This window comes from Paroedura picta, chromosome 12, assembly GCF_049243985.1.
Source record: "Paroedura picta isolate Pp20150507F chromosome 12, Ppicta_v3.0, whole genome shotgun sequence".
Classification (NCBI taxonomy): Eukaryota; Metazoa; Chordata; class Lepidosauria; order Squamata; family Gekkonidae; genus Paroedura; species Paroedura picta.
Genome location: NC_135380.1, coordinates 53,158,440 through 53,180,615, shown reverse-complemented (window position 1 = coordinate 53,180,615; position 22,176 = coordinate 53,158,440). Strand labels below are relative to the sequence as shown.

Here is a 22,176-nt window from a genome sequence, read left to right as displayed (position 1 = left end):
ACCACAAATTCCCTCTCAGGGGATGGGGGGAATCTGGGGGTTTTATTTGTTTATTATATTTGTATACCACCCTCCCCGAAGGCTCAGGACGGTTTGCTTGAAACGGAAACAATACAGATCACTCAGTTTAACAATAATACAGTGATAATGGCAAGCAACATAGTAGAACAATAGAATAACAGGGAGAACATTAAATTAGTGCACAGTGATAGTCCAGTGGGCTGGGTGGAACTGCAGTGGGTGCCACAGGGGGAAGATCCAGGGGGAGAGCCCGTGGGAAGTGGCGGTTCTGGTTGGCCTCAACCAAATGCCTTTTTTAGCAGAATTCCCAAACTGCGCAGCAAGCAGGAAGCACATTCAGCACTGCACTTGAATCATGGGATTTCTTTGTGGAATGCTTGTAATTCCGCGGAGCATTGACAGCCATTACGCTGTTTTTTCCAGGTGTAGAAAGGATCATAATGAGAGCACTTTAAGGCTTACATTTTGACATTTGGGGTTTGATCTCCTGGCAAACAGGTCTATGTTTGGAAACCCACAAACTGGTGTGAGGTAATGATCCTGTCGAATCAGCTTGCAATCTCATCAGGGAGATGTGCCTAACTGAGCTACGACAACTACACTGTCTACTCCAGCAGTGAGGAGTGCCGCAAGTACTGCATGACCCCAATCCCAGCTTTGCGGTTTCAGCACAGAGGACCTGAGTGGTTGTTGCTTCCTAGATGTTCAAGAAATATGTCATAGTGATGTTATCTTTTACATACACAATAGATTTGTCTTTTCCCCACACATGAAAATCCAAATAGTATACTTCATTGCCATGAACTCCAACCCTTTTACATCAAAGGTTTTCCCCACTGAAGATGGTATGCTTCTTGCTGAGTCTCTGGCACACTTTGTGCCCCATCCAAGGAAGAAAGCATCTGTGATCAGAGTGAAGGAATGGCATTAGATCCGGGCAGGATTATCCACCAGTTTAGATACCTGGTTAAAGCTCTGCAAAAATTCAGTTTGATTGGATGTCAGGGAGGTGCATGCATGCCCTTGCAGACTGGATTACTTTATTATATTTATTCCCCACCACTCCTGAAGCTGGCTCGTGGTGGGTTACACAAGTCCAAAAAAACAAATTAACCCCCCCTATTAAAAGGACATAAAAATTCCATTACAATCATAGCAAAATCTTTAACCGCTCCTGCGGTTAAATAAAAGGGTAAGGCCACCTGGGGAGGAGTTGGGGCGGACCCTGTCCAGGATAAAAACTCAGAGGGCCCAATCAGGAGCCGCAAACGGCTCCTGATTGGGCCCTCCGAGTGTCCATCCAGGGCCAAGCAGCCAATGGGGAGGTGCGCAAAGCGCCTTCCTATTGGCCCCTCACCAGGACAGACCAAAATTCCATTCACCCAGCCCAGTCTGGCTGCCAGTCTGATCCTGACCACCGCAGGGAGAGGAGGTCAGCAGGGCTGCCGAGGGGGATGAGAACAGAGGCTGCACCACCCCTTTCCGCCCCAAGGCTGTCCTCACTGTCATGTCCAACTGCAAATTGCCTCAGAACCCTGACAGAGCTGGCTGGAGGCTGCAGAGTGCGCTCCCTCCCTCCCTTCAGGCCTGCTGCGAAGGAGCCTCTGACAGGCCCTGACTGAGGGGAGGGGACCTTTCTAAGAAAAACACAGGGGAGCCTGAGGGCCTTCCTTTTGAGGGGGGGGGGACTTTCCCCTTCTGCCAAACAGTTGCCTGACAGGGAGGCCACAGAAAAGCCCCTTCTCACTTAAAATACTGCTCTGCCCGGAAGTTAGACACAGACAAGCCATGTGTCTGTCTCCTTTGCAACTCTCTGCAGATTTGAGGCCACTGCACAGCGTTATTCTGCAGAGGAAACTGGCTCTTTTGTCTCCTGTTTCATCTGCACAACAACCCTGTGCAGTAGGCCTCAAGTCTTTCAATTCAACAACAACCTGTGTGGGAAGCCTTAAATGTTTCTTCTCTACCACAACCCTGTCCAAAGTAGCACTTTCTGCCTCGGGAGCTGAACTTTATACTCTGCAGGTGAGCTGTAATTCCAGTAGGTCTCCAGGCCACCCCTGTAGGTTGGCTACCCCTGGGATGGAAATATTCCTGGAGGTTTGGAGGTGGGACTTCAAAATCGTACAATGACTCAGAGTCTAGCCTTCAAAGGAGCCATTTTTGCCTGTAGCTGGGAGGGAGTGGTGCAGGTGTGTCCCTCCTGGCCTATGGGTTATGGCCAGCCCTTGCCAGCAACTGTTTGTATTTTGGGGCGCAGAAAGGCAGACCAGCATCAAAATATCCCATTTGCCTATTTACTCTGACTGTGAAATTTTTTTTCCTGATATCTAGCCTATACCGTTATACTTGTAGTTTAAACCCATTATTGCATGTCCTTTGCAGCCAATGGGAACAGCATCCTGCCCTCCTCCAAATGACAACCTTTCAAATACTTAAAGAGGGCTATCATGTCCCCTCTCAACCTCCTTTTCTCCAGGCTGAACATTCCCAAGTCCCTCAACCTATCTTCATAGGGCTTGGTCCCTTGGCCCCAGATCATCCTCATCGCTCTCCTCTGTACCCTTTAAATTTTATCCACGTCCTTCTTGAAGTGAGGCCTCCAGAACTGCACACAGTACTCCAGGTGTGGTCTGACCAGTGCCGTATACTTGTAATTTTGTGATGTGATGCCCCTGTTGATACAGCCCAAAATGGCATTTGCCTTTTTTACCGCTGCATCACGGTAAATGCATGCTCATGTTTAGTTTACAATCCACAAGTACTCCAAGGTCTTGTTCACACACAGTGTTACCTAGAAGCGTACCCCAAGGTCTCATTCACACACAGTGTTACCTAGAAGCGTATCCCCCATCCAGTAGCTATGCTTTTCATTTTTCTGACCCAGATGCAGAACTTTACACTTTATTAAACTGCATCTTGTTCTCATTTGCCCATTTTTCCATTGTGTTCAGATCTCGTTGAACTCTGTCTCTATCTTCCGGAGTATTTGCCAGTCATCCCAATTTGGTGTCAGCTGCAAACTTGATGAGTAGTCCTTCCACCCCTTCATCTAGATTGGGGGTCCTCAACCCCCGGTCCGTGGCCCGGTACTGGGCCGTGAAGGCCATAGTACCGGGCCGCAAGCGGCCGCACCTGCCTCCCCCCCCCGCAGTGAGAGGGGGGAAAAGAGGCAGGCGCGGCCGCAGGCATGCCAGCGACGCAAACGCGCATGCGCGGAGTTGCCGCACATGCATGTTTGCACCCCCTCCTGGCGAAAACGCGCAAGTGCGGCAGCTCTGTGCATACCCGAAAACACGCATGCGCTGCAACTGCGTGTGTGCATTTACGTGCAGCTGCGGCGGCCAGGCCTCCGGCTCTCTCCCACCCTCGGAGGCTGTCCCCAACTACAAGAAGGTTGGGGACCGCTAATCTATAATATTAATAAATATGTTAAAAAGTACCGGGCCGAGCACCGAGCCCTGAGGTACCCTGCTACTCACCTCCCTCCAGTCTGATGAAACACCATTGACAACAACTCTTTGAGTGCGGTTCTCTAACCAATTCCCTATCCACCTAACTATCTGAAAATCCAGATTGCAGTCCTTCAACTTATCCATCAGAACATCATGGGGAAACTTGTCAAAAGCTTTACTAAAATCCAAGTAAATGACATCAACCGAATTTCCCTGATCCAGCAAACCTGTTACTTGGTCAAAAAAGGAAACCAGGTTGGTCTGATAGGACCTGTTGGAGACAAATCCATGCTGACTTCCTTGGATCACCAAATTGTCCTCCAGATGTTTGCAGATTGCTCCCTTTAATATCTGCTCCATTATCTTCCCCACAACAGAGGTCAGACTCACTGGTCTGTAGTTTCCCAGGTCATCCTTCCTCCCTTTTTTGAAGATTGGAATAACATTTGCTCTCTTCCAGTCCTCCGGGACATCTCCAGTCCTGAAAGAGGGCCCAAAGATGATGGACAAGGATTGTGCAAGTTCTCCAGAAAGTTCTTTGAGCACTCTCGGGTGCATTTCATCCAGCCCAGGGGATTTGAACTCATCCAGTGCAGCTAAATGCCTCTCGACAACCTCTGTCCATGTCAACCTACCACCCAGACTATCCCTTGGCTACTGCCATCTCTAGATGTGCCTAAACCCTTTGACCTGTGGAAAAAACAGATGTAAAATAGGCACTGAGCCTTTCTGCTTTCTCTGCATCCTCCGTTAGAATTTGTCCATCTGCACCCAACAGTGGGCCTATTGCCTCCTTTACTTTACGTTTGCTCCTCACGTAACTGAAAAATCTTTTCTTGTTACAGTGGGCTTCCCTGGCCAATCTTAGCTCATTCTCAGCTTTGGCCTTTCTGATGATTGATCTACAGTGCCTAGTAACCTGTAGGTACTCTTCTTTAGAGCTCTGTCCTTCCCTCCATTTCCTGAACATTTCCCTTTTCTTTCTTTGTTCCTCGTGAAGTTCTCTGTTCATCCAAATAGGCTTCTTAAAGCTCCTGCAGTGTTTTCGTCTTTTTGGGACAGTAATTGATTGAGCATGCAATAGCTCTTGTTTGAGTAGCGCCCACCCTTCACATGCTCCCTTCCCTTCCAGCATTCTCGTCCATGGTATGACACTCATCATGTCTCTGAGTTTATTAAAGTTTGCCCTATGAAAATACAACATCCGTGTCTGGCTACAAGCTTCCTTGGCTCCCCATCTCAAATGGAATTCTATGAGGACATGGTCAGTTCCCCCTAGGGTCCCCACCTCCTTCACCTCATCCACCAACTCTTGCCTGTTGATCAGTATTAAGTCCAGTATGGCTGAACCTCTTGTGGGTTCATCTACCATTTGATAAATGAAATTGTCAGGGAGGCAGGTCAGAAAGCTGCATGACTGAGGACGCTTCGCAGAGTGTGTTTCCCAGCACACATCTGGGAAATTGAAGTCGCCCATGATGACAAGGTCCTGCCGCTTCGATATTTTCCCAAGCTGCTCACAAAGTGCAGCATCCACATCCTCTCTTTGGTCAGACACCAACCACCACACTGTTTGTTTTCCCCTCGCTTATTTTCACCCAGATGCTTTCCACTGTAGATATACTCTCCTGCAGTAGAATTTCTTGACAGGTAAGCCCTTTCTTCACATACAGTGCCACTCCTCCACCTCCTCGATCTGTTCTGTTTTTTCTGAACAGTTCATATCCATCCACCATTACATTCCAGTCATGAGTTACGTTCCAGTCAAGAAGTTTCTGACAGAGCGGTTTCTCAGTGGAACAGGCTTCCTCGGGAGGTGGTGGGTTCTCCATCTTTGGAAATTTTTACACAGAGGCTAGATAGCCATCTGACGAAGAGGCTGATTCTATGAAGGTTCAAGGGGGTGGCAGGTGACAGTAGATGAGCGATTGGGATGTGAGTGTCCTGCATAGTGCAGGGGGTTGGACTAGATGACCCATGAGGTGCTTCCAACTCTATGATTCTATGATTCTAAATGGTTCTGGGGGGGGGGAGTCTGGGAGTCCATGAGGAGATAGAGATGGGTGTCATCTGCATATTGATGACAGCCCAGCCTAAAGCTCTGTACCAGCTATGTCAGAGGGCACATAAAGATGCTAAATAACGTGGAGGTGAGGACTGTGCCCTGTGGAACCCCACAAAGGAGTCTATAAGAATGCGAGAACTCTTCCCCCATGGCAACCCTTTGGGTCTGGTTATGGAGGAAGGAGCATATCCAGCTAAGAGCTGTGCCCTGTTTCCTTGTCCCAGTGAGGCGGTGGACCAACAATTTGTGCTCAACGATGACAAAAGTGGCCGACCAATCTAAAAGAACCAGCACGGCCAATCCATCCCGATCCAGCTGATGACAAGGATCATCCATCTGGGCAACGAACACTGTCTCTAGCCTGGGGCCAGGACGGAAGCCAGACAGATATGGATCAAGAGCTGAAGTATCCTCCAAGAATGCTAGGAGCTGGTCCACTGCGGCCCTTTCAACTACCTTACCCCGGAACGCTAAATGCGAAACCGGGCGGTAGCTGGCCGGGTCCTGTGATGCTTTTTTGGGGAGAGATCGAACCACTGCCCCCTTCAGTTGCTCAGGGAATTCTCCAGTACTCAAGGAGAGGTTGACAATGTCCCTAAGCTGTTCACCTATCTGCTGACCACCTCCTTTGAGGAGCCAAGACAGGCAGGGATCAAGGAGGCACGTGGTCACCCTAACCGACCCAAGCAACTGGTCAACTTGGGTTAAAGAAAGCCATCAAATGTCACCTTCAAAGGCGGCCAATAAGCCTCCAGTTCATTTATTGCATTAACCGTGGCCAGAAGTTCGTGACGGAGTAACAAGACATTATCCGCAAAATAGCTCGCCAGGGCCTCACAGCCAAGTTCCAATTGACTACAATTTTGGCGCCCCTCCTTGAGGGTGGTAAGAAACTGAACTGGGCTGGGCGAGAACTTGTGGACGCAATTTCCGTGACAAAAAACTCACGTTTTGTCACTTTCACCACCATCTCAAACGCCCTCACAAGCGAGATTTCCGCCACACACGCATTAGTTGTTTTCCTTCCCTGTAGTAATGGAAGCTATCCGTTCTTTTAGTTTCTGCATGACGTGGATGAACTGAATGTAAACAGAGTCTCTGTACTAAGGGTAGGATGTCTCTAATCATTTCCAGCGGTGGGAAAAGCTGTGCTTTGTACTGAGTCCAAAATTACTCCGATATATAGGATCTTTCATTTTATTTATTTTATTTATTATATTTATATACCGCCCTTCCCGGAGGCTTGGATGCGTGGATATAAATCTGGTTTTCTCCTAATTTAATTTATCTGGAGATTCAAACTCTAGGTAAGTGATAGATTTCTGGGAATTTAAGCCATGCGATTGCTGAGGTGGGCCAAGGATCCCATGGCCCTCCAGGGACTCTCCACAACCACCCCATTCCCCAGGAGACAATCCCCGGACCACTTCCTGTGGGTGGCCCCCCCTGCAGTTCACATCCGTCATCAGCCCCCCCCCCCAGGGGCACGGAAGATGGACTGGAGGGTCCAGTCAGCACAGCCTACCAAAGACTGCCCTGCGCAGAGAACGGGCACGCCAGCAGCAGCTGAGTTGGCACCTCATCTGCCTGGGGATGCGGCTGGGGACACAGGAAGGGGCAAGGCACAGGGTTCCTTGGGATGGGGGCTAGGGAAGATGCCCCTGGTTGAGCCTCTGTTTAGCTGCCTGGCTGGGAAGCAGGGGGAGACTGAGATGCATAGACGCTGGGCCAGAGGGTGGGGTTAATGTAACTTCAGAGGGAGGAGGAGCTGGCTGGGAGGGGATAAAAGAAGACAGGAACAGGAAAGATGGAAGGAGGTGAGAAGATAAAAAGGCTGGAGAGAGCGAGCAGGGAAGGGGAGGAGGCCTTGGGAGATGGCCTCCCTAAGCGATCTTCACCCATCCTTTGCAATGTACCCAGGGAGAGTGGTGATTGGATAGTGTAGGGGGAGAGCAAGTTGTGCTCTGGCAGCACTGCAAATTCTGTGCCATGGAAGTCCAGGGCTTGATATACCGAAAGAGTTGGGGCATGAGTGATACGATCTAGGAGAAACCAGATCAAGACCCCAAGACTGTCACCAGTGGAAGGACCAGGCTGATCACATTCCACTCCTGATCTGACACTGGTTTTCACCAGAAACTCCTCCACTTTCGGAATCCACACATCTTTTTAAGAACTCCCATTGCAAGGATTCTATACAGATTTGCTCCTAAAAGACTTCCAAAAGCCAGCGTGGCGTTGTGGTTAAGAGCGGCGGTCTCTAATCAGGAGAACCGAATTTGATTCCTCACTCCTTTTCCACGTGCAGCCAGATGGGTGGCCTTGGGGTAGTCACAGTTCTCTTAGAGCTGTTCTCACAGATCAGTTCACAAAGATGTCCAAGGCAAATTGTGATGTTGGCACCTATCTAGTTCAACATTCCATTTCCTACAGTGGCTGACCAACACACATGGTACAAAAGGGGCAGCGGCCCCACATTATGAAACCTGTTGCAACACACGTATCCTTTGCATATGGAGGGCAAGAGGCCACCCTCTGACCATCCTCTCCTTCTCCGTTATTCCCTCCAATTCATCCTAAGATGCGACCATCAGCACAGGTTTTACTTAGCATGTATATGGAGTGAAAACAGCCATATATGGAAGAGACGGATTCCAGGGAGAGATCTTGGGATCTAAGACACGAAAGAAGGCAAAGGCAAAGGCAGGGAAGGTCCTTAGGGAGGGCTGGCCCACAACCCACTTGCAGAAGCTTCATCACCCACTTCTGGGAAACACTGGTCTCATGCATGATTCTTTCTCAGGGAACTCTGTTAAGTATGTTCGGCCGGGGTCTTTATCCTTCTGCTAGAGATTTTCCCATGGATTGACTTCATAATCTTAGTAATGTGAAGGGTGAACTCTCTGAGTACAGATCACTAGAATAGCCTATCCTAACATTCACTTGGGAATGCAATCTTTTATTAAGGGAGTAAAAAACCAATGAAGTAAAAACAGAAGCAGCAGGGTATGGTACTGGCAAGTTCTACACCAGAAGCAAAGTACTGCAAAAGCACACCGGGGGTGGAGTGGGGAGGTGAAAACAAGATCCATGTTTAAAATGCACTTAAGGAAAACCTGAGAACTTCTCACAGCCATGCACAAAGCAGCAAAAGCACTGGGAAGGGAAGGAGACAGGCCACTTTGGCCAACCTCTGAAGAGTGTGGCAGGGTGAGGGGAGAAGGCTTGGCGGGCTGTGTTTTGAATTGCCTGGCTCAAGCATGGCCCACATGCAGCTTGCCCCAAAGGGCTGCCCCCCCCCCAATGCAGTTTTACTTACTCCTTCAGAGTGAGGGAGTTCTCCATTGCTTTGCCCGGAGGAATACAGATTGACGTATTCACCCTCCCCAGCTTCCTCACCGGCGTTTTCACTCTACAGGAGACAGGATGAAAGGAAATGGGTGATGGTGCTTTGTGACCCAAGCACTGAACGCCTGGAAAATCTCGTGCAGCGAGGGGCCCCGTGGCCACCTGGGTCCCCCAACTTGGAGCAGGCAGACAGAAGGCTACTGGCATTCTTTCAACTCTGGGGTCTTGCAAGGCAGTTCATTTCTACCTTTTGGTTTAAAGAGGAAAAAGACATCTGCAATGCTTCTAAATGCGCTCAAGCTGCACAGATGGGCCAAACAGGATCAGAAGAAATCTCTTGAAATCCAAGAGACCAATCAGTGTGAAACCTGACACCAGAACCATCTTGCATATCATCCTTCCTGCATTTCTTATAGCTCAGCTGTTCTCATCCCCCCGAATTACGACTGGAGGAACAACTGCGCCCCCCACATTTTTATGTTTAATGTGAGAGTAGTTGAAATCGGCTGCTTTCTAAAAAGGCTTCCTTACTCTTCTTTTTGCATGGCCCAGTCTGTTTCTCATTGGACGATGAGAATTTGGGCCTCCTCATGGACGCGTCTTCTCAGATACTTCTGCCACATATTTACTTTGGGACAGCAGAATGATCCAACTGCTCCCGATGCACACTTTTAGCAGAACTACGTGCCTGACAGCAGAGCCTGGTTGGGGGGACATAAGGACAGTGCAGTGACTCATGCAGAGACGTAGCAGCAGCTTCCTCTGTGGCACAGCCCTCTTCTCCCACCGGGATCGCCCTGTCACATGCTGCTCAAGATCAAGGAGCTGAACATATAAACGGAAAGGAAATATTCTGAGCCCCCTTTGGGGTCGGAAGGGGGAACGTTTCTCCCCAGAACTTGGATGCTATTGGTGGCCGTGAGCACAGAGACGGGGAGTCAGCAGATGAGCTCCGCTGATCCTTAACTGTAGATCCTTAACTGCAGATGCTGTCCTCCGCTGCGGTATATGGGCCTTTTCCCTCCCTTACTTGAAGAATATTGAGAGTCAGTTTGGTAGTTTAAGAGTTGTGGCCTCTAATCTGGAAAACCAGGTTTGATTTGCCCTTTTTCCACCGGCAGCCAGCTGGGTGACCTGGGGCTAATCAGTCCTCTTAGAGCTGTTCTCTAGGTCCCTCCTACCTCCCAGGGAAAAGTGTGGAACAAAATCCACAGCTCTTCTTATGGCACTCCCATTCGACAATCTGAAACCCACTGCTCATGGCCTACTTGCACCAAGATAGCCCAAACTCTTCCTCTAGTGCTCGCAGGTTGCCAGGGGACCTAAACAGGGCCTTGGGTCGAGTACCTTTTCCAAGACACACACACACACACACACACGCACACAAGCCTGATCAAGAGCTCTCACCGAAGACATCTGGAGGGAACCAGTGAAAGAGGTTTCAGAAGGAAGGCAGACAGAAGCAGTCCCATTAAAGCTGCTCTCCTGGGGAGAGGAGGTGGCCCCGTCCGCGGTGCTGATTGGCTGCCTGCCCGCGGCTGGTGCGGCCGCCGGGTCAGAGTTCGGAGGCTGGTGCATGGGCGGGAAAGGCAGAGGCGGAGAGGAGATGGCGGCAGTAGATGAGAGAAAAGGAGGGACGGAAACTTGGTTGCGAGGCACAAAGTCTTGGGAGTAAGACCTGAACACCGATTTATACTGAGAGGGAGGGATGGCACCAGTGGAAGGAATGAACCAAACCAACATAAGGGGCAGGGTGGGGAGGGGGAGGGGAAGAAAGAGACAGAGAAAAAGAAAAATAAATTAGAGCAACTGTGGTGGTGGGCAGCACATGGCCAGCCCGTGCAAGGAACTTCTTTGCTGAGCTGCAATTCCCAGCCTGATCTTGTCTGACCTCGGAAGCCAAGCAGGGTCGGCCCTGGTCAGGATTGGGAGGGGAGACCGCCGTGGAGGACCACGGCAAACCACCTCGGAATGTCTCCTGCCCCGAAAATCCTGTGGGTCACTGAGCATTTATTGCGGAGGCTTGGCTCATACATGGCTATCACGGTATCATGGCTGCTGGAACAAACAAAAGGGTAAAAAGGGGCCATTTTTCAGGCTATGGCCACTCACCCATCTACAGAGAAAAAGCTGAATGCTGTGACCTGTATAATTTAAGGGCTCTTACATACTTCCTAATGTTATACTGAGTTAGGTCTAGAGCTGCCCGCTCCGGGTTGGACTATCCCTGGAGATTTGGGGGTAGAGCTTGGGGAGGGCAGTGGAAGGACTGTCAGAAGGGCATAATGTGACAAGAGTCTGCCGCCTTCCACAGCAGCCAACTGAACTGGGTCATCTGGAGAACAGCTATAATTCTGGAGGGGTCTCCAGGTCCCACCTGGAGACTGGCAACTCCAACAGCTCCAGAGGGCCTGTAGAACAGAGCTGCTCTGTCATGCCTATGGCCGAGGCCACGAAATAAGATCAAATAGATGCTGCCCTCCCTGCCTGAAAATACAGCCTTCGACATTGTTTACCTTTTCAGGACACAAATTTAATCTAGGAGTGAGCAGCTTTTAAAGATTTTAAGAATCTAATGTCTTGAATGTATTATGATTGTTTTTATATAAACCTGTTTTGACTGTTTTTAAAGCCTGTTGTTACCCGCTCTGACCCATCCAAGGACAGGGGAGGGGTCTAAAAATAAAATCATTATTATTATTAATTGGGTCCCACAGCTTCTTTCTGCTGACCATGGAATTTCCATCCAGTGCAAGGAGCCTTTCGGAAGAGCCTCAGTCCAGACAGCGGCTCCTTCCACTGGAGGAAACCAGTGCCTGCAGCAGAGCAGACCCAGCCTGTGATCCGCGTCTGCCATTTTGGGCTGATCTGCAGAGCTGAGCTTGGTTTTACAAGCCTCCAGGGAATCAGAAACGGACTCCTCAGGGTCGTAGAGCCCCAGCTTCTTGGCCACAGGAATTCTCGTTCCGCTCCCCCTCTGCTCCGGTCTGTTGCAGATCTTTCCCAACACATCTTGGCAGCCACAACAGAGCTAGAAAGCTGATTGCCTCGAGATAAAGAAAAGAGCAAGATTCTCTGGTAATGGTACATTTGACACGCGGCCTTTCTGCTGGGCTCTCGTGGAACTGCAGGTGCCCTCAGTAGGGGCATTTACTGTAGATACGCCATGCGAGCCAAGAGTTTGCCACTGGCTGCAGAATTCAGCCTCCTGATCCTCGCCATTCCCATTGAAAGATGAGACCATTCCAGCAGCTGTGCTGGAGACCTTGAGTCTGAGGCCATCAGCAGAGGGAGCTTGAGCTCTCAAAAGTTTGTACCCTGAAAATGTTTTAGGTCTCTGGGATCCTGTTAGAAAGAGTTGCTGCTCCACGAGGCTGCATGGAAAAGATCACAGGCAGTGCCCAGCCAACATCACTAAAGCTGGAATGGATGCACAGTGGGGGGAGGGAGGCAGGGAGGGAGGGAGGGGAGAGGAGAAGCCGGTTCTGCAGAAGTCTGAGGTCAGGGTTTCCTTGTCTGGTTTGTTCCTTGACATAAACAGCAGAGGAAGCATTATGCAAAACACAGGAAGTACGCACGCTTCAAATAGAATCATAGAATCATAGAGTTGGAAGGGGCCATACAGGCCATCTAGTCCAACCCCCTGCTCAACGCAGGATCAGCCCAGAGCATCCTAAAGCATCCAAGAAAAGTGTGTATCCAACCTTTGCTTGAAGACTGCCAGTGAGGGGGAGCTCACCACCTCCTTAGGCAGCCTATTCCACCGCTGAACTACTCTGACTGTGAAATTTTTTTTCCTGATATCTAGCCTATATCGTTGTACTTGAAGTTTAAACCCATTACTGCGTGTCCTCTCCTTTGCAGCCAGCAGAAACAGCATCCTGCCCTCCTCCAAGTGACAACCTTTCAAATACTTAAAGAGGGCTATCATGTCCCCTCTCAGCCTCCTTTTCTCCAGGCTGAACATTCCCAAGTCCCTCAACCTATCTTCATAGGGCTTGGTCTCTTGGCCCCAGATCATCTTCGTCGCTCTCCTCTGTCCCCTTTCAATTTTATCTACGTCCTTCTTGAAGTGAGGCCTCCAGAACTGCACACAGAACTCCAGGTGTGGTCTGACCAATGCCATATACAATGGGACTATGACATCTTGTGACACATGCTGGTCACAGGCATGTACTACGGGCTCTTTTGGCCAATATGATTTCATACATGCTGGGCAGGAACCCTGGAAGAGGACACCTGACTGACGATGGGAATGGCTGAACTAGGGTGCATCACCTTCCCCCTGCCAAAGCACCCAAAATGAAGGTCGTCCCGGGTTTGATCCCCAGCATTTTCGGCGAAGGGGATCCTGCAGGAGGCAACATGAAAGACCTCTATGCCTGAGACCCTGGGGACTGGCTGCTGGTCAGAGTAGACAACACCGACCTTCCTTAGCAGATGTTTCTGTGATGCCACAGAATCACCAACACCGAGACGCAGGAATCTGCTTACTGAGGAGAGCATCAGGATGAAATAAGCACTGGCCACCACCAACATACACAGGTGAGGAACGACAGGTATGGAAACCTGACGGAAGAACTGGACAGAGATGCGATGGAACCGGCGGATGAGGAGACACCCCCGTGGGCAACTCGCTCGGTGTTTCCGTTTCTACTTTTATTTCAGGTCAATTAAATTTTCTCAAAGGCTAACTGTGGTTAATTGGCAACATCTTTGTTTAATGGGAAGACTCCTTGAACATCTCTGGACCACTCAGCGATTGCTCTCCCTCTGACTAATCTGCCCCGAAGGTGTGTTTGAAGGCTCAATTCTGAAGAAGCCAGCCCTTCATGAGAGCCTGCAATACAGTGGAGGCATAGAATGGCTTTGCCCCTGTCACAGACGTTAAGGGAGATGCAAAGCCTCTTTTTTTTTGGCCCCTCCAAACATTAGTTCTTTAGGACTCTGCTACTGTGAAGAGGTGATGTTGAAGCAGAAATAGACCACCCAGGTGAGTAAGTGGAAATGTCAACGGAAGGCAGATGGCTGCAGATGGCGAAGGGACACTTCCTCTTGGATGTCACTGTGACAGGCCTATGTTCACAGACCTCGTGCACCTGCTCTCCACCCCACCGTACCCCTCAGACAGACAGTAAATGGGCAGATGGCAACCTCAGGGCATTAAAAATTATCAAGCTTCAGGTCTTCAAGTCCACAAAGACATGTGGCTTTTGGGCCACATCAGTTGGTGCCCTGGAAACCAACAAAGCTGTTTTCAGGGGATGTGCCGTTAGCGGTAGGGCCCTTCAGTGCCACGGACAGGTTCTTTACATCAAAATAAACTATGCAAATATATTATGGACATGAGTTGCCTAATGTTATATAATTCATACTGGAGGCAAGAGACCTTTTGGGGGGAGAAGAGATGGTGGTGCAGAAAGGAAAGTACTCTGGCCAGATTAGAGCAACTAGGAATCTTTGTTGCTTACATTCCAGTCCCATCCTTCCCTCTCCAATCCATGTTTCATCTCACTCCTGTTTATTAGGAGCATTCATTCAAACCAGCTCAGCGGCATTGACCTTAAAAAACGCACACCTCTTCAGAGGGGCCAGGGACTCGAAAGACGCAACCGAGTGCAGCTCTACTCTTCCAGGCTTGCCAAAAGAGGCTGCGGGAATTCAGAAAGGGGGATGAGAAGCCAGGCTGGCCCTGAAGCCCCTCCCGCACCAGCACAGAATCTGCTATTTAATTTGCCTTAATTTGCAGCAGAAGGTGAGCTCTAAAGTCCAGATTTTAAAATTTAATGGAGTAAAAACAACCCAACTAGACTCTTCGGCAGAAATGAACCCTTCAAAAACCCTCCTGTCCAGAGCCCAAGCCTCACCAGTCCCCTCTTGACATCCCTCCCCACATTCCCTCTAAGGCAGGAACGGTCATGCCGGAGGCATCTCCCTTCTCATCCAAAGCTCACCGTTCCTGGGATCTCTGGAGTCCTTTTTGCTCACCCACCCCTCCGAGTAGAATCTCCCACCAAGAGCCTGCTTCTCCCCCTGGTTACTCCAGCCTTGCCTTTTGCCACCACTCGCACCACAAGCTCCCAAAATGTCAGCCTCTACAGTCCCACATTCAGGGATGGCATGATGTAAACCTGTTCGAAATTTAAGAACGAAAGGAGAGACATCGAAGGTTAAACACAAGCAAAAATTCTCTTGCAAAAACAAGACTGGAGACCCCGTGCAAAGTGATTCCAGGCAGAAGGCACTGATCTGAATGTTCTGGGGTGGGTGGAGCTTCTGCAGAATAAGGCCCCGTTCGTCAGCCAGAAGTAGGACTGCATTTTTCGGCAACAGAACAGATGGATTTGAGCCTCTAAGAAACCAACAAGACTTCGGGGAGGTGTGGGGGGGGGGGGGGGGCTGCGGTGCTTTCAGGATTCTGGTGAAAAAAGCTTCTGGTTCTCGAAAGTTCATCTTCCCCGAAATCTGTTGGCCTCCAAAATGCTGCTGAACTCAAATCTAGCTGAGCCCCAGGGAAGCTCCTGCCATAGTAAGCCTGCTCTCTTCTGGGTGCTGCTGCCTTTCTCTTCTTTTGCAGCAGAACTAATCTGGGTGGCCTCCTCGCATTCCTCAGGGGTCCATCAAAGACGGGCAGGTAAAATTCACACGAGACCCCACCCCTCAGGGCTGGAGACTGGAGAGAGAGGAGTGAGACCTTCAGCCCAGAGGACCGGGCAGCTCTGTGTTTATCTCCCGACATTTCATTGGTGGAGCAGAGCTTGCCTCTCGTGATCCCGACGCGGCCTGTGCAGGTCCAAGACCCAGCCCAAGGGCCTGCCGTCACATTGCATGGAGAAGGAACGGAGGAAGGGGGCTCTCATGGGAGAGGAAATGGAAAAGACAAAAAGTCTCTCCGCGCTGCCTGGACAGATGGAGATCATGGGCTCAGCAGAGGCTCTTCTCCTGTCACGTTGGTTTCTTTACACCTGAGCGGAGCTGGCTGGGGAGAGAGATCAGCTTTGAACGCGGCCTCAGTCACCCTGACAGCTATAAGCTGTGTGTTGACTGTGCCGAGGCAGACTGTGCTCCAAATGGCTCTCGCTGGCCGGGCCCAAACCGTTAAATCCCCAGTTCAGACTCCCAACCTAGGTCTCAGCCTAGGTCAGCCTATCTTTTCTGACAGATGTGTGCGCTATGAAAGTTTCATCGCTGAGATGCAGGCAGGCTGGAGGCGAGGAGGCTGCCAGGGAGGTGGCAAGAGCCACCAGCTGAGTTTCCGGGCTCGGAGCTGCAGATGGAAGCCTCCTCCGGAATTGAGTCTAGTGCAGGGACGTCAGAGAAGGCAATGAGCAAGAGGCAGGCCTAACTCTTAAGGAGAAAAGGATGAGAAGCTATCTTCTCATTGTAGAGCTCTGAGGGTGGGGTTGGACCTTGTCTTTGGACTGACAGGCGGCTGCCCGTGTGGGGTAGCATGCAGAGTTCTGGATTTGGCTGCAAAGGGACCAGCGTTCCAAGAAGAAGGTACCCATATATGTGGCCCCCAAACACTCCCAGTCCATAAACTAGGCCCTTCATTTTGTTTCTTTTAAAAAATTCTTCTCTGCTTCTACTGCTTTCAAACCAGGTTCCAATAATCAGAAAAAGAGTTGGTTTTTATACCCTGCTTTTCAATACCCAATGAAGTCTCAAAGCGTAAGTGGGGCTGAGAGAGCTCTGACAAATTTGTGGGAACAGCTCTAACAGGACTGTGACTAGCTCAAGGTCACCCAGCTGGCTGCATGTGGTGAAGGAGTGGGGAATCCAACCCAGCTCTCCACATGAGAAGCTGCCGCTCTTAAGCACTACACCAAGCTGGTAATAAAATCCATGCAACAGCAATTAAGAAATTCACAGAAACTCAGCCCAAACAAGAACTATATTGCTTCTGTTTGTCCCCCAGCCCCAAAGCCATCAGAAATACCATCTAGAAAGAAAAAAAATCCCTGTTAAAATCAGTCCATCAAAAATAAATAAATACAAATGTCAGACAGAAACTGCACAGAACAGGGAATGTTCTTAAGGGAGGGGTGCTTCTCAGCTATCAGGCCCTCCCAAGAAAAGTCTGAAATCTCCAAAAACAGTGGGTTGCTTGGGTAGGAACCCCAAAAGAAACCACCAAAATTGTTACACGAACCAAAAAACATGACACCAGCTGAGAATCTATGACTTCCCTGATCCTGCATTAAGTCTGTGTGGCCCCTGCCACTGAAGACCACTGAACGGGTAGCCACGTTTTTATCTATAGTAATGACCCACAGGGCAAAGAAGTAAAGGTCACTGGTTTTATCTTTTTGCATTTGCTGCTCCTTTGCCTGTTGTAATTTTTCTTACAACTTTATAGATCGGCATTTACAGAACTATCATAGAATCCTAGAGTTGGAAGGGGCCATAGAGGCCATCTAGTCCAACCCCCTGCTCAACGCAGGATTAGCCCTAAGCATCCTAAAGCATCCAAGAAAAGTGTGTATCCAACCTTTGCTTGAAGACTGCCAGTGAGGGGGAGCTCACCACCTCCTTAGGCAGCCTATTCCACTGCTGAACTACTCTGACTGTGAAATTTTTTTTCCTGATATCTAGCCTATATCGTTGTACTTGAAGTTTAAACCCATTACTGCGTGTCTTTTCCTCTGCAGCCAATGGGAACAGCATCCTGCCCTCCTCCAAATGACAACCTTTCAAATACTTAAAGAGGGCTATCATGTCCCCTCTCAACCTCCTTTTCTCCAGGCTGAACATTCCCAAGTCCCTCAACCTATCTTCATAGGGCTTGGTCCCTTGGCCCCAGATCATCTTGTTCGCTCTCCTCTGTACCCTTTCAATTTTATCTACGTCCTTCTTGAAGTGAGGCCTCCAGAACTGCACACAGAACTCCAGGTGTGGTATTACCAGTGCCGTATACAATGGGACTATGACATCTTGTGATTTTGTAACAGTTTACAACTGTTTTGTAAACTTATTATGGATGCCATTAAAGGTTTTTGAATTACATTGTATTGTTGACTTCCCTGACGAAACAGGAACACATCCAGAAACTGGGACATCTCAAGGCTGCAGTGAGAGTAAGACCTGCAGTAAGGGCTTTAAACCATGTGGAGAACAGGACCGGCTATATATCGGGGGGGGGGGGGGGGTCACAGCCAGAGTAGTTCAGCAGTACACTCAGCTGCCTCAGGAGTCTCCCCTTCCCTGGCGGTCTGCAAGCAGTGGCTGGACAGATACTTTTCTGTCCAGCTCTAGGCTGATCCTGTATTAAGCCTGTGTGGCCCCTTCCAACTCTAGTATTCTGTGATGTGCCAGGACACGCAGCTGAACAAGGTCATGGTATGATTCGTTGCCCTCCTCCCATAGCTCCCTGCCCCTCTTTTATGAATGAGGGATGCAAAATAGGAAAACACAGGCTGAATTATGCAACTGATGGATGCAGCTTGTACAAGACAGAGAAACCGGACTGCTTGGGTGCAGCATCATTTACATAAGCAGGCGTTTTACAATCCTGGGCACTCTTGGGTTAAGGGGTCTCCTTCCCTCTGCAGCTACGGAAGTCTGGCAGCAGCTGGGGAATCCAAAGCATGCAGTCATGCTGAGACAAGAGACAAATATTTCAAAGGAGGGGAGGCTGGAGAGAGAAGGGAGAAGACCACCCTCTTTCTGAGATCATCCCCACATGGCCTCTTCAGTACTTTCCCCCCTCAGTGCACAAAGCCAAGAAGTACAGTCAATCCCCCCCCCCCTTTGGGGAAAGAGGAGGAGGAAGGGCCCCCTTCAATATTCAAGCCTGCCAACTGCAACTGAGGCTTTACACTTGGAAGTCGGCGGGCGCCTACGTTCCCCACTTCCGCCTCACTCCAGCAGGGCCATAGGGGGTAAGACAGCAGCTGACACAGCCCCGAAGCCCCCACCAATGGCCTACCAGACAAGCAAAGGAAACAGTGCCTAGGAGCAGACCGACAAAGAGAAGGATTTCAAAAGCTGGTTCATGACACCCAGCCTGCAAACCAGCCAAGAGACAAAGGCCACCCTAATGGGGCCTCTAGGGGACACCACCAGCATTAGATCACTGCAGGGTCAATCCTAATGCAGGGGGGGGGGCTCCCTTGGTCCCGCAGTGGACACCCCTCTTCCAAGGAGCAAGCCAAGCATAACAGGAGTCAGGCAATTACACAATTTTCAAAAAAGGGGGAAACAGTGGTCATGGGTGACTTCAATTACCCAGATATCTGTTGGAAGACCAACTCTGCTAAAAATGCAAACTCCGTTAAATTCTTAACTTGTCTTGCTGACAGCTTCATTTCCCAGAAAGCAGAGAGGGGAATCAGGGGTCTGCTATTTTAGACTTGATTCTCATCAATAGGGATGAACTGGTAGATGAGGTGGAAGTAGTGGGCACACTTGGTAGCAGTGACCATGTGCTTTTGGAATTCTCAATTGTGGGAAAGAGAAAACTTTTACGTAGTCAGACATATAGACTGGACTTCAGGAAAGCTGACTTTCACAGACTTAAAGGTATGTTGCGTAGAGTCTCATGGGCAGAAAGACTTCAAGAGATGGGAGTCCAAGAGGGCTGGGAGTTTCTTAAAAGTGAAATCATGAAGTCTCAATCACAAACAATTCCCTCCAGAAGAAAAGATGGAAGGAGCCTAAGGAAGCCAACTTGGCCCCATAAGCAGTTGTCAAAAGATTTGAGGAATAAAAAAGAGTCATTTAGGAAATGGAAGGAAGGCCTTATTTCCAAGGATGAGTATAAACAAATAGCCAATAATTGTAGGGGGAGTGTTAGAAAAGCTAAAGTTCAATATGAACTTAGGCTAGCAAGAAATGCTAAACATAACAAAAAAGGCTTCTTTAGTTATATTTCAAGCAAGAAAAAGAGTAGGGACTCCATAGGACCACTTCGAGGACAAGAAAGTGAAATTATATCAGATGATAAAGAGAGGGCTGAACTGCTTAACTCCTATTTCTCCTCGGTCTTCTCTTGTGAGGGAAATAGTGATCAATATGTCAAAAACATAACACAACGTGGGGGATGGGAATGGTGGCCTAGGATCACTGTTGGAACGGTCCACAAACACCTAGTTTCTTTAAATGAAACAAAGTCTTCTGGGCCAGATGAACTGCCACCAAGGGTACTAAAAGAACTTGCAGATGTCATCTCTGAACCACTGTCCATTATTTTTGACACTTCTTGGAGAACAGGTGAGGTGCCAGACGATTGAAGGCAGGCCAATGTTGTCTCCATCTTCAAGAAAGGGAAAAAGGAAGATCCGGGTAATTATTGACCCGTCAGCTTGACATCTGTAGCTGGCAAAATTTTGGAACAAATAATCAAACTCTCAGTCCTTGAGCAGCTGGAACGGAGAGCTGTGATTTCTAAGACTCAGCACAGGTTTTGCAAGAACAAATCATGTCAGACCAAACTTATTTCTTTTTTTGAGAAAGTGACTACCTTGCTGGATCAGGGGAATGCTGTGGACATAGTTTATCTGGATTTCAGAAAAGCTTTTGATAAGGTTCCACATGATATTCTTGTTCACAAGTTGGTAAAATGCGGTATGGATCCTAATTCTGTCAGGTGGATCAATAACTGGTTGACAAATTGTACCCAGAGGGTACTTGTTAATGGTTCAGCATCTTCTTGGAAAATAGTGACAAGTGGAGTACCCCAAGGATCAGTCCTGGGGCCTGTGTTGTTCAACATATTTATAAATGATTTGGATGAGGGATTAAAGGGGATACTTATTAAATTTACAGATTATACTAAACTGGGAGGGGTAGCAAAAACAACTGAGGACAGCAACAGAATATAGGATCATCTTGATAGGATTGAGAAGTGGGCTAAACAGAATAAAATGAAGTTCAATAGGGACAAATGTAAAGTTCTGCATTTCGGTAGGAAAAACCAAATACACCAATACAGGATGGGGGAGACTTGTCTTGGCAGTAGCATGTGCGAAAAGGATCTAGGAGTCTTAGTAGACTAGACCCGCCTCGAGCCTCTGGGGGGAGGCGGGATAATAATAATAATAATAATAATAATAATAATAATAATAATAATAATAATAATAATAATAATAATAATAATACTAACAACAACAATAACAACAATAATAGACCATACATTGAACACGAGTCAGCAGTGTGACTCAGTGGCTAAAAAGGCAAATGGGATTTTGGGCTGTATCAAACGGAGTATCGTGTCCAGATCACGGGAGGTGATACTACCGCTGTACTCTGCTCTGGTTTGGCCTCACTTGGAGTCCTGTGTTCAGCTTTGGGCACCCCAGTTGAAGAGGGATGTTGACAAACTATAACGTGTCCAGAGGAGGGCAACAAAGATGGAGAGGGGTTTGCAGACCAACACGTATGGAGAAAGGTTGGGGAACTTGGTCTGTTTAGCCTAGCTGTGAGAGCCAGTTTGGTGTAGTGGTTAGGAGTGCGGACTTCTAATCTGGCATGCCGGGTTCGATTCTGCACTCCCCCACATGCAGCCAGCTGGGTGACCTTGGGCTCGCCACGGCACTGATAAAACTGTTCTGACCTAGCAGTGATATCAGGGCTCTCTCAGCCTCACCCACCCCACAGGGTGTCTGTTGTGGGGAGAGGAATGGGAAGGCGACCGTAAGCCGCTTTGAGCCTCCTTCCGGTAGGGAAAAGCGGCATATAAGAACCAACTCTTCTTCTTCTTCTTCTTCTTCTAAAGAGGAGACGACTGAGAGGGGATCTGATAACCATCAAGTATTTAAAATGCTGCTGTATGGAGGATGGGGCAGAATTGTTCTCTCTTGCCCCAGAGGGACAGACCAGAACCAATGGGATGAAATTAATTCAAAAGAAAATCCATCTAAACATCCGGAAGAAGTTCCTGACAGAGCGATTTCTCAGTGGAACAGGCTTCCTCGGGAGGTGATGGGTTCTCCATCTTTGGAAATTTTTAAACAGAGGCTAGATACAGAGCAGACGGAGAGGCTGACTCTGTGAAGGCTCAAGGGGGTTGCAGGTTACATTAGATGAGCGATTGAGATGTGAGTGTCCTGCATAGTGCAGGGGCTTGATGACCCATGAGGTCCCTTCCAATTCTATTATGCTATGATTCTAATCAGCTGTGACTCTAGGAGACCTCCAGGCCTAACGTGAAGGGTGGCAACCCTGTCCAGAGACAAAGCTCACTTCCTTGGGTGCCAGGGAGCAAGTGAACCCAATCATTTCTCTCTTCTGCTCTGTGGGCTGGCTACCCACAGAAAGGCTCAGGGGGTTGGTGCTGGATGTGGGCTC

General features: G+C 49.0%; 1 protein-coding gene across 7 annotated transcripts in view; it reads right to left on the bottom strand.

Moving 5' to 3' along the window:
- Positions 1-22,176, bottom strand: part of RAPGEF1 (Rap guanine nucleotide exchange factor 1) — a 224,618-nt gene that overhangs the window by 44,998 nt on the left and 157,444 nt on the right. For 3 of the 7 annotated variants that reach the window (XM_077305344.1, XM_077305345.1, XM_077305347.1), the window contains 2 exons: positions 10,297-10,584; positions 8,861-8,953 (listed from right to left, as the gene is read on the bottom strand). The exons of 2 other annotated variants lie outside the window; for them this stretch is intronic. In XM_077305344.1, coding sequence (XP_077161459.1) covers positions 8,861-8,953; positions 10,297-10,584 — 381 coding nt within the window. The remainder of the gene's footprint in view (positions 1-8,860; positions 8,954-10,296; positions 10,585-22,176) is intronic. 2 more of the 7 variants (XM_077305348.1, XM_077305350.1) reach the window with 1 other exon arrangement.